Source organism: Eubalaena glacialis, chromosome 4 (assembly GCF_028564815.1).
Source record: "Eubalaena glacialis isolate mEubGla1 chromosome 4, mEubGla1.1.hap2.+ XY, whole genome shotgun sequence".
In the NCBI taxonomy this organism is placed as follows: Eukaryota; Metazoa; Chordata; class Mammalia; order Artiodactyla; family Balaenidae; genus Eubalaena; species Eubalaena glacialis.
Window position 1 is genome coordinate 45,595,182 of NC_083719.1, and position 18,500 is coordinate 45,613,681.

The following is an 18,500-nucleotide window of genomic DNA, read 5'->3' on the forward strand; positions in this document are numbered from 1 at the left end:
CTCCAGGCGACGGCCTCAGTGAAGGAGAAAGGGAGGTCCTGTGCTGAGAGTAGCCGTCTGGGTGGAGAGCAAAGGAGTCCAACGACTGCTGAGAAGTTATGCCAAGAAATTTCTAAGAGAGGTTTAGGAGAGAGGACCACTTTAGGATTGTTGCTCATTGTAATTTTCTTACGAGTTTTTAAAGTGTAATTTTGTCAATACTATCCCCTTTAAGGTTTCTATATTTTTCAAATTTCCTACAGTGAACAAGGAATAAAATTTTTTTTTTCAAAATAAGGGGTTAAAAAATAAAAGCTCAAAGAAGGTGCAGGTAAACAATGTCATCAGCCTACATCAAACTAAAAAGCTTCTGCCCAGCAAAGGAAATCATCAACAAAATGAAAAGGCAACATATAGAATGGGAGGTAATATTCGCTACCATTTATCTGATAATTCATTAATATTCAGGATATACAGGGAACTCGTACAACTCCATAGCTAATAATAATAATAACGCAATTAAAAATGGGTAAAAAACTTGAATAGACATTTTTCCAAAGAAGATATACAAATAGCCCACAGGTACATGAAAAGGTGCTCAACATCACTAATCATCAGGGAAATGCAAATCAAAACCGCAATGAGATGTCACCACACACCTGTTAGGATGTTTATTATAATAAAGACAAGAGATACCAAAAGCCGTCAAGGATGTGGAAAAATGGAAATCCTTGTATACTCTTGGTGGAAATGTAAACTGGTACAGTCACTATGGAAAACAATATGGAGATTCCTCAAGAAATTAAAAATAGAACTACCATATGATCTAGCAATTCCACTTCTGGGTATATATCCAAAGGAAACAGAATCATAGTCTTGAAGAGATATCTGTGTCCCATGTCCACTACAGCATTAGTCATGATAGCCAAAGTATGGAAACAAGCTAAGTGTCCATCAATGATGAAGGAAGCAAATGTGGTATATGTAGACAATGGAATATTATTCAAATGCCTTAAAATAAAGGAAATCCTGTTATTTTCAACAACATGGATGAACCTGGAGGGCATTATGCTAATTGAAATAGACAAAGACAAATATTGCCTGGTATCACTTATATATGAAATCTAACAAAAACATCAAACTCATAGAAACAGTAAAATGGTGATTGCCAGGGGATGAGGGGTGGTGGGGGAAATGAGAGGTTGGTAGAAGGGTTTAAACTTTCAGATATAAGATGAATACGGTCTGAGGATCTAGTGTATGGTATGGTGTCTATAGTTGACAATACTGTGCTGTATAATTGAAATTTTCTAAGAGAGTAAATCTTGTGTTCTCACCAAGAAAAAAAAGTAAATATGTGAGTGATGAATGTGATAATTCAATTGGGGAATCCATATATGTATATCAAATCATCACATTGTATGCTTTAAATGTATCATAAGGTGTCAATTATACCTCAGTAAAGCTAAAACATTTTTAAAACAATGTCCTCAGCAAACCCCCTTGGTACTGTAACATAAAGGAGGAGTCATTGCATTTATGTGGAGTATCTCAACGTTTCTGAGTTTGTTTTGCCAGTTTGAGGAGGCTTATAAAGATGTCTTCTGAAACGTTAGATGAGTACTTTCAAGCAGCCTACCCACAGCTGAGCCGACTAGCTGGAACAGTCAGCCATACTACCTGCTCAGATTTTGCTGGCCCTGCGTATGATGGTTTCTAATGATCAGTGTGCATAGAAGTCATGTTTATAACAAAGACAGTGATGACTTGGCATGTATACAGGAATTGGGTGTGAAAAAAAAAAGGTTCATTGCCAAACCCAGATTTTTAGCCAGTAGGGGGCAGTCTTCTCTAGGTTTTGGGTTCTACGGCATTTGCTCCTAGTTTTTCCTAGTGGTGATGCAAGTATTAAAGATAGATAAAGCCAGACACTAGGTAAAGTGATAAGGACACATTATAATCAGTAATCTACTACTGCAGTAGGGAAAGGAGTTCAGCGTGAACTGAACTCAACTTTGATTTATACAGAGATGACTGAGTGTTTAAAGGGAGGATGAGAATGGGGGTGTTGGTGAGCAGAGGCTCAGCAGAGTCAGGAAGGTGAAAGCTTACAAAAAGCAGGACGAAGTGGGGGTAGGTCCATATGAAACCCATCTGGGTTTGCTAACTGGCACTTATCAAAATTAGGCTCCTACCATCCCACAGAGACTGGGAGGTGGGCTCTATCTTTAAGTATTGGCTGGAACAAACAGTAAAGTCTTTTGGCAGCAATGAGTTTTCTCAGGCAGGTACTTTAAGGGAGTGTGAGGGTCATCCTAGGGGTTCAGTCTTGAGCTACTAGAAGCTACGTTGCTGTTTGTTCAAGTCTTTATAGGCCAAGGTTGAGGCCTGCTTGAGAAAGGGCTTGAGAGGAACCTGGCTAGAGTTTGGTCAAGGAGACAATTTTTGTCACAGGGAACGGTATTAATACTAGTTTTATTGACAAAAATATAATTCCACTACCTTCTTCTACCAGTGGGACAATGCTGGTACTTCTTGACTTATTGACAATAATTCTGCTTTGGAACTGCCTTAAGATCTCCACAGAATTTGGGAGACAACTTGAGAAATGGTTCTCTCTGTCCTGAGAGAACTGTTGTCTTGTCCCTGTCCTTTTTCCTTTAAAGAATCTTCAAGAAGAGATAGGGTCACTTGTGTTTCTTCACAAAACTCCATAATGTCCTTCTGTAAACCATGCATCAGCCGGCAAAGAGAAGTAGTTAACCTCATTTGTCACCTCTGCTCCGGGGGAGGACAGGCAAGCTTGGCCTAACCCATCAGAGCATCATATACCCTGAGTCAAACAGCTCTTCCAAGAACTGACTTGAAACCTGACTCAGGCCAGTGGTCAATTCTGGGACTTCTGGAACTGTTGAGAAGTCAGGCACTCTTGCCACTAAACTGCCAGCTGTAGATATAGCAAGCTGGGGGCTGCAGGAGATTCCAGCTGGAGAGGGCCTGCAGAGGAACGGGGGGTGCAACCAAGAGGAGGAGGTGCCATTGCTGATGACATTTCTTGAGTTGCTGGATCCAGCCACTTCATGTTGTGTTATCTTGGTTTGTTCTAATTTATTTTGAAGTATTTCAAATATTCAAGAAGGTATGAAAATTATTGTAATCAACATCCATGTACCCATCAGGCGGTTTGGGAAATAAAAGATTACCAGTGAAATTGAACTCATGGACTTTTCAGTTATAAAGGTCAATACATCTATTTTGTGTAAGCCAGTTTGAGTTGAGTCTGTGTCCCTTACAACAGGAGAGTTCCAACACATATCCAGTAAAGTACGTCCTAAGATGATCTGAAAGCATAGTACATAAACAAATGTAAAAATATAAATAAATGCACAGTGCATCAGTCACAGTTTTAGTTGCAAGTAATGGAGCCTATTGAAGCTGATTTTTTACCTTTTTTGAAAAATTAAGACTTTTGTTTTTAGAACAGTTTAAGGTCCATAGCCAACTTGAGGGGAAGGTATAAAGATTTCCCATATACTCCCTGCCTTCACACATGTGGGGCCTCCCCAGTTATCAACACCCCCTACCAGAGCAGTACATTTGTTACAACTGACCTACACTGACACATCATAGTAATCCAAAGCCCATAGTTTACATTACCAGTTCAGTCTTGGTGTTGTGCAATTTACGAGTTGGATAAATGTATAATGTCATTTATCCATCATTAGGGTATCATAAATAGTGTTTTCACTGCCCTGAAAATCCTCTGTACTCTGCCTATTCATATCTCCCCCCTTCCCCAATCAGAAGCAACCACCGGTGTTTTTACCGTCTCCATAGTTTTGCCTTTTCCAGAATGTCATATAGTTGGAATCATACAGTGTGTAGCCTTTTCAGATTGTCCTCTTTCACTAAGTAATATGCATTAATTTTCCTTCATGCCTTTTCACGGCTTGATAGCTCCTTTCTTTTTAGCGCTTTAGTATTCCACTGTCTAGATATTTATTTATCTATTCAGCTACTAAAGGACATCTTGGTTGCTTCCAAGTTGTTTTTTTTTTTTTTAGGGATGTTTGCATATTTTATTCTTTAAAAAATTTATTGACTAAAACATTCTTTAAATTCTGTAGTGCTTTACAATTTTCAAAAGTTTCACACACATTATTTCATATAATCCCGTAATAACCCTTTTTCCCCCTACCCTTATATTGCCCCTCCCCCTTCCCTCTTCCCCCTGGTAACCACTAGTTTGTCCTTTATATCTGTGAGTCTGCATTGTTTTTAATTTTATTCACTAGTTTGTTGTATTTTTTAGATTCCAGATATGTAATATCATACAGTATTTGTCTTTCTCTGACTTATTTAGCATAATGCCCTCCAAGGCCATCCATGTTGCAGCAAATGGCAAAATTTCATTATTTTTTATGGCTGAGTAGTATTCCATTGTGTATCTATCTGCATCTATCTATCTGCTTGTTTGTCTGTCTATCTATCTACCTGCCTACCACAACTTCTATTCTCCAGAGAGCCTCATTTAACAGTGGAGATCTTGCCATGTCTACATGAACTGAGTCTGTGCTTGCTCTGCAGTTTTCCAGACTATTTAGTGATATATACATAGGTGGTGAAACTGTAACGAAAAGCAAGGAATGATTAACAGAAAAAACCTGGATTGCCGTTACTCTGGAGATGAGGGAAGACAGTGTCATAGGGTGGCGCAAGTTTGGGGCTTCCAAAGTAATGGTGATTTTCAGTTTGTTTACCTGAGTGTTGATACATGCACTGATGTAACATTGTGCTAAAGAGAGCAGCTAATGCAGGGCCTAAAGGCAAGAACGAACTGAACGCAGTGGAGGGTTCGCAGACAGCAAATGTGTCTGGGGTTCAGTGAGGGAGGGAGGAAGCAGGGGCCAGATTATGAAAATCCTTATCAGGAAAAGTGGGGTAATTCCAAGGCTACAGGAAGCCACTCAAGGGTCTTAGTAAGCAGGGGGCTGATGTGGTCTAATTTATGTTTGAGAGATATCACTCCGTCAGCTTTACGGCACTATTGGAGGGTGAGCAGGGTAGGATAAAGAAGCAGTAAGAGGCTATTTCATTTGTTCAGGCAGAGATGGTGTGGTCTGGAATAAGGACATGTCCGCGTACATACAGAGAAGAGGGCAGACTCTGTGTAACAGCTTACTAAGTCCAGTCAGAGCTAAATGTGAGGTCATTTCCATCACTCTCCCTGGTAGTCACAAGGGTTACCAGCCTCAGGCCATTTTAAGCATGTCACTCCCCTTCTGTGAATTGTTTAACCTGGTACATCACAGGCATTTGGTTACACAAAGAGAAGGAGGGCAGTTCATAAATACCGTAGAGGTTAAAAGCACTTGCTCTAGATTCAGGTCACATGCTATGAGTTTGAATTCAGGCTCTGGAAAGAGATATGGCCTTGGGTAAGCCTCAGCTTCTTCATCTCCAAACTAGTAAATAACACCCATCCCTATTCTTGCAGAAATTAACAAAAGAAAATCCACATAAAGAGATGAGAGAATGGTCTGACATATGCTCAAGTGTGAAATCAACATGTATGTACTATTAGTGCCATTTTAGCCATCATGCGAATTCCTGGCAGTTTTTAGTAACATATATTTTTGTGGTGAACTTTGAGCACTTTGCAGATTTTTTTTTACAACACTACATTTCAAGTTCTCTTTATTTATTTATTTTTGGTTGCGTTGGGTCTTCATTGCTGCGTGTGGGCTTTCTCTAGTTGCAGCGAGCGGGGGCTACTCTTCATTGTGGTGCACAGGCTTCTCATTGCAGTGGCTTCTCGTTGCAGAGAACGGGCTCTAGGCACACGGGCTTCAGTAGTTGCAGCATGCAGTCTCAGTAGTTGCGGCACACAGGCTCAGTAGTTGTGGCACAAGGGCTCAGTAGTTGTGGCTCGCAGACTCTAGAGCACAGGCTCAGTAGTTGTGGTGCACAGGCTTAGTTGCTCCATGGCATGTGGGATCTTCCCGGACCAGGGATCGAACCCATGTCCCCTGCATTGGCAAGTGGATTCTTAACCAATGCGCCACCGGGGAAGTCCCTCAAGTTCTCTTTTTATAGTGAAGAAAACTGAAGTAAAGAGTTAAGCGGTTCTCAAGATCATACAGCACAGAGCCATAGAATATTAGTTCAAAAGAGGCCTGGCTGTTCAATACTGGCTTGCTGGGGACTTTAAATACCTGAAGACCTTTTAAAAACTAGTAATGCTCAAGTTACACCCTCAGAGATTTTGCTCTAATTTTTGTGGCCTGGAACCCAAGCATCAAGATTCTTAAAGCTCCTTAATGAGATTCCAATGAACAGCTAGAGTTAAGAACCATTAACTCATTAAGATCCATTTTACAGATAAGAAATTGAGGTTCTCTGTGATTAAATGACTGGCTCAAGCTAGTTAATGTTAGAGATACGATAGACTCTGAGGACAAGAAGGAGATGGTCTTCAAATTCTGATAAACTAGCTAATAAAAGGAACATATTACGGTGAGATATGTCTCTTAAGAATGAACAACATGATGTTAGCCTGGTCTACCAACGAGAAGCCAGTGGTCTACAACGAAGCATAGAAAATGGGTTTCAGAGACATCGACTTGCCTGGGGCATAACACTGGCTTATCTGAGACTATTAACAATTTATGCCTCACCACTAAATGCCCTCGTGCTCTGGGTGAATGTTCACCAATATTTACCTGAAGATGAATTGGCTTCCAGAGTGTGTTTCCCACAGGGAGAGAAAAAGATGCCCTCTTTATTGGGACCCTTTTAGACAGGTCCTCTGCCCTACCCACTCTGTTAGTGTCTTGTTTTCTTCACCCTCTACTCCTCCTCCTGGGAATAAAGTTATATAGGGTGCCATCTCAGTTTAGGGAGAAAGAAGTGACTCTAAACAGCTACTATTCTCTCTCCCCCCCTAATTTCCTGCTCAGAAACAGTGTATAACTCAGATCACTCAGGGTCTTCAAGCAAAGGCCTGAGAATATGCTTTCCTCTGATGAGTGAGCCTCCCCTAGTACCTGCTTCCCGTGCCAGGTTTGAAATGGTAATAGTGGTTGACACTGTTCTTGGGAGAAAGGTGTCTGCTATCCAGTAGTTCTTACATCCAGTCTGACTACAGTGTAAAGTTTCAAAATATGTGCAGTTATTTTTAAAGTAATGATATGTTATAATGTGCCTTGCAGAATTTTCTGAAGAAGTTGGCAGAATCAACCAGTGACTGATTTGGTGCCTATTATTAATCCTAGTTTATAATACTCTCCTCCTCAAATGAACAAAAACCAAAAATCTGTTGAAATAGTTTATCCGTTATTTGACTTGTGAAATTATATACACAGTCTAAGATGAACGGTGTATCTTCTGTTGGACTGCTAAATTATGCAGCTTTCAATTTTTTTCATGAAGAAGTAAAATGTTTTCAATTTTTTTCAGCTTTCCCAATGTCCATTTATTTTAATCTGAAGGAATAAAAGGGGAAACAGCGAGGGAAGGAGAAGGAGTGTTGTTCAACTGAAGTTGAAACAAGCTTCAAGTCATGTTATCTGATATGCGCTAGCAATTAGGAAAGACTTATGATGAAAAAGGAGTTGGAGTGAAAGGAAATATATGCTAAACATGAAAACTGCTTTGAAATATCATCTTCTGAATGTGATGGCCATTTTTATACTATTTATTTGTATTTAGTAGAATTTGAAGGAATCTTAGGGATTACTGAATCCATTGCTGTTTTGTGGATGAAGAAAGCAAGATGGAGAAGTCATATTATTTGCCCAAGATCACAGAATTATTCCTTTTAGGTTAAATTGCTTTATACCTGTGTTTTTAGATTGAATATTATTTTTCAGCAACACATCCCTTAAGTAAGTCAATGTGCGCCAATGAAAGACCATATTCATAATCTCAGAAAGTAGAAATTCCCTGCTTTGACTGGGTGGCAGCTCAAGTTTCATTAATAACTCCCATCCTTCTTACCACCAGCCTTTACCAACCTTCAGGCTCAGGAAGCTCCAGATAAAGTTATAACTCATCCAGCTCAAAGTCTACCTGCAATTTAGCAAAATTTCCCCTCCCAAATTAGTAGACCAGTTTACCAAAGAAGATGGTAATCTGAATGAATAAAAACATATATCTAGTTACCTCAATTTTTCATGACTTTTAAAGATATTTTCTTACTCTTCATCTCCAGTTTCTTTTTTTTAATTAAGATACATAATGTAGTGCATAAATCTGAAATGGACAGCTTGATGAATGGTTATATATAGATACGTCTTTGTAGCCACCACAAAGATCAAGATATAGAACATTTTCTAGCATCTGAGACGGCTCCCTTATATACCTCCCAGTCTATAACAATCACCTTTCTTCCGACTTCTACCATTGTATGGTTGTAGAAAGCTTTATGTGATTTCAGGAGTGGAATCATACAACATGTACTCTTTTGTGCATAGCTTCTTTAATTATATATTAAGTTTGTAAGATTCATCCATGTTTTTGTGCATATCAGTAACTTGGCTGTTTTCATTGTTGTGTAGTACTCCATTGTGTGGATTTACCATGCTCCATTTACCCACTGTATTGTTGATGGACATTTGGAATGTTTCTAGAGCTTTGGGACATTATGAAGAAAGCAGTCATAATCAGAAACGACCTTCATTTCTGTTGAGTATATACATAGGAGTGCAATTCCTAGGTCTTTTTACTTTGTTTTTCTTTCAGTGTCTTCTTTTTTAGCCCTTGACCATAATCTAACCTTTCTAAGTTGTTAAATGAACCATAACAATATACGTCCCTTTAGTCCTGACAAGTGTTTCAGGTGGCAGATTTCATAGCTTAAAATGGTCCACCAATAGAGTAACATCTTTCATGGTTCACTGCCTATGGCATCCCTGATGGATTTTACTCTCTCATTTTCTTATCTCTAACTTCCTGTCATATATATTCTGACTTAATGTAAGGAGAGAAAAACAGATAGACTCTTGAAGGGGACATCTAGGGACTTTTCTTTTTATCTATGCCTCACGGAGGTGGTATAGTATAGAGGAAAATTACTAGATCAGAATCAGGAGACTGTTTTGATATCTGGTCTAGATTTCTACTTTCTATGGAGTAAATCACATCACTTTTCTGAGCCTCAGAGGGTTCAATTGTATCAATAGTTCCCAAACCTGGCCACAATTCAAAATCATCTGAGGAGATGTCAATGTCCCTTTTTCTTATGAAAGTGGGACATGTTTATGAAAAAAGATCAAATAGTATAAAAGACTGTAAAATCAAAAGTAAAAATTCCTCCCCCCCACCCCCCGGACAGTCTGTGCAATCCCTTATTCCTCTAACTCAGAAATTCCTTGGTATTGTTCTTAACTTTTAAACTGAAGATCCCTGGGCCCGACTCCAGACATAATGAAGCAGAATCCCCAGGGTCCTATGAATTTGTATTTTTTTTTTAAGTTTCATAAGTGATCTTGATAGACTTTCAGGTTTGGGAATGAATTCCTTGACTAAATAATATCTCAGATCTCTTACAGTAAAATCCATTCCCATCCCCTCAACATTATATGATTTAAGTTTGCCAGCTGCTAACAGGATTGACACTAAGCATAACTAAAGCAACAGTGGTTCTATTTTGACCTCTTCTTATTCATGCCTTCTCTCCTCACCTTCAACTGCTCAATTTCCTCACTTTAAAATTTTCTTAACTCCTTGGCCCACACAGTGAAACTTTACTAGTTGAAAGGCAGTGACTCATTCCATTAAAGCTCTAGTTGCTTTTTGGCTAATCCCATAAACCCATCAGTATTAATGAATTTTCTAGCTAATAATAGGCTACCTTTCCCAGGCAACATAATGCCTTATGCTAAAATGTATGCTTCCATAATGCCTTTAACCAGTAGCATGGAGTTTGGGGGCTCCCTACAGAATATCCAGGAAGATATTTTTAGTCAGTCATGCTTTCAAATAAAATCCACATTCACAAACATTTTTCCACGTCTGTCATCACCAATATTACTAGTTCAAGTATCTGCAAAAGTAAGTGGTTAAAATAAATAGATATTAACTGACACAAAAGAAATTGCTAGGAATTTTAATCACAGTTAAGTAAATTGGTTGTTAATCATCAAATAATAGGAGAAGAAAGATTATCTGGATAAACTATTCAGTCCAAATTACACTAGAGAACAATTTACCTCCCACACCCTCTGCTACCCAAAGGACATGGTGGAAGGAAAAGCAGGAAAAGAAAGCCTAACTATAATTGCTATGATTAAAAAGGGAACTGTAAGAAGACAATGAAAATGTGTCTTGCTAGGCCAAAGATAGGAAGGTAGGAAAACAGAACTCAAGACATAATATCTGATCCATACAAATGATGATTATACAATAATTCTATTTTGAAAACAATATATATATAGCATCTCTTCTGTAAATTCAAAGAATGGTTATATCTATTACTTAAAAATAAATCATATCTAGAGAAAAAGGTCAGGGAATATCCCTTCATTTTATTTATCTTTAGAAAAACTAAAGTGATAAAGGGTTAAAACTTTCCTGAGTTCAAACAGCAAAATCCAGATGAACTTCCAGCTGTCCTGAATTCTAGAGTAGACTGTATAATCTTACATAAATATTGTATTTATTACATTACTTGCAGATTGTGTGCATGTGTGTGTGTGTGTGTGTGTGTATTATTACTTGGAAGGGTGGCTAATGTTGCAGTTAAAATATTGGTAGACTGAAGATTGAATTCACATTTCAAGCTTCACAACTTCATAACCTCCTTCACTCTGAGATCTTTGCCTAGAACACTCCTATTCTGCCTTGATTATCTCCTTTGTGTTCTGCGAGGCTTTGCTCATGTCTTCCCTTCCCTGACAACTGTGAGCTGGATGTCTCTTTTCCTTGTTCCCACTCTTCCCTATGCATAACGGTGTCTTTCTTAGCTCCTACTGTCTTGATCTGAAAAGATCTGTGGGTACAGCCTCTTCACCAGGCTTTAGGTGCTGCAAGGGAGTTTGTTCACTATTGCATCCCCATTGCTTAGCATAATGCCTGGCACAATGTCAGTGTCCAGTCCGTTTTGACAATATTGTTCTTCGAATGTCCAATTGGTATTTCAGTAACTAAATCTTCTTTTAAACTGCCTCATGCAAAGTTCATCCTCTGTGCTTGAAAAAGTTCCAGTACAACATAAAAGGCAAAATTTCCGTTACTTTATCATCTTGTCTATCTAATTCAGCATTTCCCATTTTGGTATTCCACAGAGTTGTCCTCTGAGAGATGCTGTTATCTAAGGGCTCCGTGATGGAGACTTGTCATTCAGCCTAGCGAGACAGCTAGTGTGGTGACTTTAGCACACAGGTGATGGAGGCAAACTGCCAGCCACACAGGGGGAGTGAGTACCTCACCACTCTGCCTTCCTCCCCTCTTCTGTAAGAAAGGACGAGTAGAGTCCTCTCCTATCAAGTTGTCAGGATTTACTGAGTAGCGCACAACAGATTTAAATACATAGTATAGTGCTCAGGAAATGCTGGCCACTATTATTAAATGAAGTTAAACAGTTTTTCTTTCATATTTGGTTTTGTTTTGTTTGCTTGCTGTAGGACTGCTCATAGCTTTTAGTATGCTGAGTGCCTATGAGTCTCCAGGTAAGCAGTACTTTCCAAATTTACTTGATGAAACTTCTACTAGAAAATTCCAGAAGTAGTACACTTTGGAATATACTTTAGGAAATCCTGTCTTATCAATTTAAAAGAATATTAGCATATTCTGAACCAAAATTGGGACAGTGGTTTGACATGTATAGATGTAACCTGGGGCACTGGTACATAGTACTTGGGACAAGGACTGTTCTAACATACAAGCAAATAAATAAAGACCTATGCATTACTACATTTTAAAATATTTCTTTTTAAAAATTTTCAAGTGCAAATAAAATGACTTATTTATTCTAAAGTGAGGACTGCCTAAAGATTACACACAGCATTAAACTTTTAAAAAGTTATAAAAATTAAAAGGTAAAATGCACACTCTTTTAGGTATTGTAGTGGGTTGAATGGTGACCCCCCTCCCCCAGCCCCCAAAAGAGCCATCCAAATCCTAATTCCTGGAAGCTGTGAACAGGACCTTATTTGGAGTAGGGTCTTTACAGGTGTAATTAAATGAAGGGTCTGAGAAAAGATCATCCTGGATTATCTGGGTGGTCCTACATCCAATGACAGTGACCTTATAAGAGATACATAGAGGAAAAGACAAGAGGAGAAGCCATGAGACAATGGAGCAGAGATGGGGGTGATGTGTCTACAAGATGAGGAACACCGGGGATCAACAGGAAGCACCAGAAGCTGGGAGAGAGGCCTGGATAGATTCTCCCCTGGGGTGTCCAGAAGAACCGCCCCTGTCCCCCCCTTGATTTTGGACTTCTGGCCTCCATAATGTGAGAGAATAAATTTCTGATGTTTAAAAAAAAACAAAAATAAAGTGGAGATTGCAAATATTGCTCCAATAAAAAAACCACCTAGGCTTTATGCATCATTTTCTGATATAGTTGGAGAATTATTACTGGGTAAAGATGAAGGGCTGGACTTCCTTACTCAAAAACTCGTGCAATTTATCTTAATTCTTGTGCATCTGATAAGAACTTCCTCTAGAGCCAGGAAGCTGTGCAAGTATGAAATGATGTGAAAGCAGGGAGTAAAGAAGGAAGTAACTGACCTACGTGAAAAAGAGGAACAAGTTCTAAACAAAAGCAGGTTTAACACATAACCGAAAGAACAAAAGAAAGCTCAGCATACCAATCTCAAGGTAAGTAAGAACCTGCTTTAAGGTGTTTGTGTGAAATGAAACTATAACAAACTAGTTCATTTTAAATAATCAATGGCTTTTTATCTTATCAAACACAGTTTGTAGAATTAGGTGGCCATAGTTGAAAAACCACTTTACAAATTGAGAGTGAAGTTAATGTTTCTTTACTAGTATAGAGGCTTACAAGGATAAGAGTGTGCTTTGTTGTTGCCTTGGTTTCAAACAGAAGGGCAGTATCTGACTGAAAACTTCAGAAGTTTGTCAACAATTTGTGATTTTAAGACAAATAATTGTTAGGTAACCTGTTGGAATTGTCTTCCAAAACAGAAGCAGTCTTCTTTCAAATTGGGCAAAGTGAAACCTATAAGTTATATTTGAAGGACTCTTGTTTAACATATGTATCCCATTCTAGTAGGTCTTTATTCATGTCTTGCAGGGCTTTTCCTATTAAGTTATTTTGAAGAAAGAGGACGGATGCATTTATTTTCCTGTAAAATGTCTCCTTGTCTTTATCTCAGAGAACACTACTTTGACAAACAGCTTGAATATTGGGAATGTACTGGAATGTCTACATAGAAGAACACAGATGGTTAAAAATAAATTCTCCTCTCGAAAATCCAGAGAGCCATTTATTACCTTATCCTCAGAGGACAATAGTTAGCCTTCCTCACTGCTGTTGCAATCCTGGCAGCTTTTAAAAAGCTGATTAATTTCAATCAATATGTGAAATTTAGTTCAAATATGCTGGCAAATATTTACTTAAATGAGTAATCATTTATACCATGAAATATCTTACATATGGTCAGTTCTCAGCTGTTGCAAAAAAGGAAGTGGCCTCCTAACGGTTAAAGTCACTTGCCAAACCTTTGCCTTTGAACACAAGCACTGTGTCTGGCCTTTTAAAGGAGGGAACCTACAAAAGTTCCAAAGAGAGTAAAAGATGTTGCAGTCTGGGGTGTCTGTCCCTATAGTTTTATCAAATAAATGTTATGAGTTAACTGCATCTCCTATTTAATTTTGTATTTTATGTGAAATGCCAATTGAAAATTTGCATACTGATGTATTCTAACCTTGAACAAATTTAGAAAAGTTCACTGTTGTACATGAGTCCCTACTGAGAGCAGGGCACAATTTCATGGGGTTTCTTTTTTCCTGTTTATCATTACTATTTTTATCCTAATGCAGGTTGCTCCCTTCATTAACACATATTTAACAAGCTAGCTATTCTGTGTCTAGTTCTGCTGCTGGTAATATAAAGATGAATAAGATACGATTCCGAACACTCAAGAACCTCAGAGCTAATCATCTATAAAAATTTAGTGATGGATGTGCTTGATAGACATTCATAGAAATGTGGGTAGGAATAATATTTGGGGGAAATTTTTTACTTGAATCCAGATTTAATCACTTCTTAGTCATTAAAGAAGTTACTTAACTTTTTTAATCCTCTCTTTTCTCATATATAAAATGGGCATAACAGTAGTATCTATTTAACATGACAGCTGTGCATGGTAGGATTAAATGAGATAATCTGTGTAAAAGTGTTTAGAAGCTGACCCCAAATAACTAAATATTATTGATAATGACATTCAGTGGATGATGATAATCATCTCATAAGCACTATGAAATTGGATGACTATAGTTAACAATACTGTATTATTTATTTGAAAGTTGCTAAGAGAGTAGATTGTAAAGTTCTCATTACAAGAAAAAAAAAATTGTAACTGACCTGATGCATATTAACTAAATTTAGTGTTTTGATCAATTCACAATACACACATATATCAAATCATCATGTTGTACACCGTAAACTGATACAGTGGTATATATCAATTATATCTCAATAAAACTGGAAGAAAACAACAACAATAATGAAAACAATATTGAATATAAGTATTTCTGTGACTAGGCTAAAAACATACAGTACTAATACTTTGTTGATAAAATCATAATAGAACATTCAGCCGAGTTGAACACTTCCATTTTTCTCTCCTCTTTGCCATTTTAAAGCATCAACAGGTAGCACTCTAAAATTATCTTAATTAAATGAAAGTTATTTGCTGGAAGTTGTGAGAAGACTAGTGATAGGAAGTCTTTCAAATTTTGTTTTAAATATTTTGGTTTTAGGTATTTTGTGTTACATCAAAGAGCTCTTTTCTTTTTTTAAGTATGCACTGTACCTTTTAGAAGACATGTCTTGAGTTTTAAACTGTGAACTTAAACAATTAGATGCTTAGATTTGGAGTCCTATGTTTATTTAATCATTCATTCAATAAATATTGACTGAGTGTCTTTTTTGTGCTAGGTGTTGTGCTTTTCTCTAGGAGTATTCAGAGGAAAAGACCCGATCCCTGCCCACCATTTAACCAGGTAGGAAGACACACAATTTCCTGTAATTTAGATTGCCATGCTATAATAGAGGACTGACTCATTAATATGGGGATACAGAAGAATGTGTGATTAAGGAAAAGACATGGTCGCAGATCACTACAAAGAGGGACAGGCAAGGTTTCACAGAGGAGGTGATAGGTAATGGAAATGATTGCACATCTATACTCTTATCTCTTTGCTCCTATTGTGTTTGAAGCATTATCTTTCTCTTGAACATTATTAGCCTTACGGTCAAAAACCATGTTGAAATCTAAGTGATAAAACCACTCAGGCTTCAGCAGAGACAGGTTCTTTTAACTCTCCCCCCACCACACACACACACACAACAGCTAGTACTGTATTTTATATTAAAACAAAAACTCACTAAATGCAACAGCTAGTACTGTATTCTATCCTGAAGGAAGAGCTCACTAAATTCTGATGCTTATTGTAGTGGTAGAAATTGGCAGATTTTTTATTATGCTATGTAATAAATGTGCAGTTAAAATGTTTCTAATTTACAGCAGGCACGTGGATGGCAGATCGTTCAACCTTCCCTTCCTTGAGTTTTCTCCTCTGCTATTATTTTCCACTCATTTGTGCTTCATTTTGTGATTCATTGATAAAAAAGGAAGTGGCGTTGAATGAAATCCCCCCGACACGGTGCAATTATACAACAATTGTATAATCATCAGCTACAACAAGAGCCAGCTTCCAAAATCAAGTTTACTCATCTCTCCTCTATGTACACCAGGACCTTGCCATGATGTTCTTTCATATCTGAAACGGAAATGCCTAAAAGAGCTTCCGAAATTACTTTCAAACCATATCCTACAAAGAATTACAGTGGACTGTACCTGTGAATTCATTAAGCGCTACACCATACTGCAAAACAGTACTGTGCAGAAATGCTGAAAAGCTGTGGAAATACTTCAGTGGCCGTTTCCGTAGGAATTTCCCTTCTTTTACTGTTGGTGATCTGTGGAATTGGGTGTGTTTGGCACTGGAAACAGCATAATACAGTGCAATTTACCTTACCAAAGTTTTTGCAAAGGAGAAAAAGGAGAAAAGACTATACTAAAAGAGTCTGCTTGAGCCCCCAGGTTATCGGGCCAAGACATAAAATCTCAGTTCAAACCCAAGACCACAGCTCTGCTGGGAAGGACACTAACGTACATGACAACTATGAAAATGTGGAAGCGTGTCCTCCCCAAGCTAAAGAAGAAACAGACAAGGGAGTATATGAAAACACTTGGCAGACCAATTTCAAGGAACATATCTATGGAAATGAGATACCATGTGACCGGTATAGCTGCCAGAAGCCTAGTGCTCCTGAAGAACCTCAAGATGAAGACATATATATTCTTCCGGATTCATATTAACTTTTCAAAATGTGGGTTTAGTTATTGGAGGATAAATATTTGCTGGAACTTTTATTGTACTGATAACATTATTAATCAAGTTCTTCTGTTGAAACTTAATGATCTCTGTTTTATCTCCACCCTTCTGAATCCTCTCTGCGTGTATCACTGTGGATTAATTCTAGATATCCTCTCCACCCTCCTTGCCCTGGATTAATTCTGCATTATGTTTTATTGATTCTTCCTTCTGAACATTACTTGTTATATTTTTCTTCTTTTTCTATCTCCACCATCTTTTCTGGCTCAGGATTGTTGTCACAGTCTGCTAACTAGTCTTTCTGACTCTACTTTCTACATAATCAGTGATGCTGCATCAATCCCCATGATGTTGCCAGATTCATCTGCAGAAGATATTCCCAACGGCCACCTCACTCCTTTGCATATAACCTCTTAATGTCGCCTCTTTGTAAAAGACATACTACTCATAATTCTAACTCCAGAATTCATGACTTTAAACAGTTGGTTCAAATTCACTTTTCCAGTGACTTCTACTAATCTCTCACTTCTTTGTTTACATCAGAATCATCTGAAAACCGGCCGAACCCATCCCTCCTCCACAGCTTTGCTTGTCCACCCCCTCTTAAGCCTGCCTCGGATCATAACTTCTTCCACAAGTCTCTTGAGTCATTCCAAACCTACATTTGCCTTTTTTCTTTTCCTGATCTCTTACAGATTTTGCTGCCTGTTCAATTCTTTGGGCGTTTAAACATATGAATGATTGCAGTGGCATTTTATTATTTAGTGTCATATGAGAATGTCTTAAATTCCCTACTAAATAGTAAGGAACTGTCTCATATTCATATTTGAGCTCCAATACCTAGACCACCATATGAGGCACTCAATATTATTCAGTTGACAAGAATTGAACTGTATATTTTACTAAGTCCTTTTGAAAACAATCTAATAAATTCATCCATCCAAGGAATATTTATTGAGTACCTTCTATTTACTTCTTACTGTGCTGTACACATGGAGGGGGTAAAATAGTGAAAAGAAAGACATGGGTCCTGAACATGTTCTGTCTAGTACGAAAGAAAAGACAAAAAACAAACAAATACTATGCTATTTATTAAGCTATGATACCTCTAACCCCACCCTTGGATATGCTGCTCTAAATTGCTCAGGCTGGAACTCTGCGAACTATCAATACCTTTTTCCTTTGCCAGGTGTATCCACGTTAGGATCTGTCAATAGCGGGCAGTGAGGAAGAATGGTAGGCAATAAACAGGAAGCAAAAGGGGCCTTGCTCCTCGTTCTCCTTGCTGTTCTGAGAAGGTACTGTTGTCGTTTAATTTACTCCAGCATCACTGGTTGTTCGCAGTTTCTAGTTCTTCCAGCACTCCCAGAACCAGCTTCTTTGCACCTCGTCAGAGACGCCGGCACCAGCCAAGCAGCACCCTTTCCTTGGTATCTGAGAACCAGCCCCTCAGGCCCTCCTCCAAGCTCCTGAGGGACCGGCAGGAAGCAAACGGCACCTCGAGCTCTGTGTCCCAGCCCTGCAGGACACCTCCTCCTAGTTTCTAATGATCCCCAGCCTTAGGTATGGTGGCTATTTCCTGCATTTCCTGTCTCTCTGGTACCTCAGTGCCCTCTTTTTGTCTTTTCAGTCTACCAGTACTTTTTTTAAATTGATGCTTTATATTCGGTTCTCCCTTTTCAGACAAACTGGTATGGTTTCCATTTCCCCAAGTGGACCCTGAATGATACAACTAAAAATGGTGTAGTAGGTGTTGTGAAGAAAAAAAAACTTTCTGTTTCTGAGAACAATGGCGTTCATTCAGCAGGGAAGAGGATTTGAATTTTAATAAGATGGCCGAAGGAGGCCTCTCTAAAGGCACACTTAAGCTGAGACCTGAGGGTGAAAGGGGTTATGTAAATGGTGATGGGCAGGAAAGGAACCAGCAT

General features: G+C 38.3%; 1 protein-coding gene across 1 annotated transcript; it reads left to right on the plus strand.

The window, feature by feature from the left end:
* The first annotated feature begins 16,082 nt into the window (after window positions 1-16,082).
* Window positions 16,083-16,556, plus strand: GAPT (GRB2 binding adaptor protein, transmembrane). Its single transcript, XM_061187817.1, has one exon. It carries the CDS (start codon window positions 16,083-16,085, stop codon window positions 16,554-16,556), a length of 474 nt encoding a protein of 157 aa, XP_061043800.1.
* The last annotated feature ends 1,944 nt before the right edge of the window (window positions 16,557-18,500 follow it).

What these genes read in the sequence shown, in the direction of transcription:
- GAPT (XM_061187817.1), top strand. Translation starts at nt 16,083, where the DNA reads ATGCTGAAAAGCTGTGGAAATACTTCAGTGGCCGTTTCCGTAGGAATT.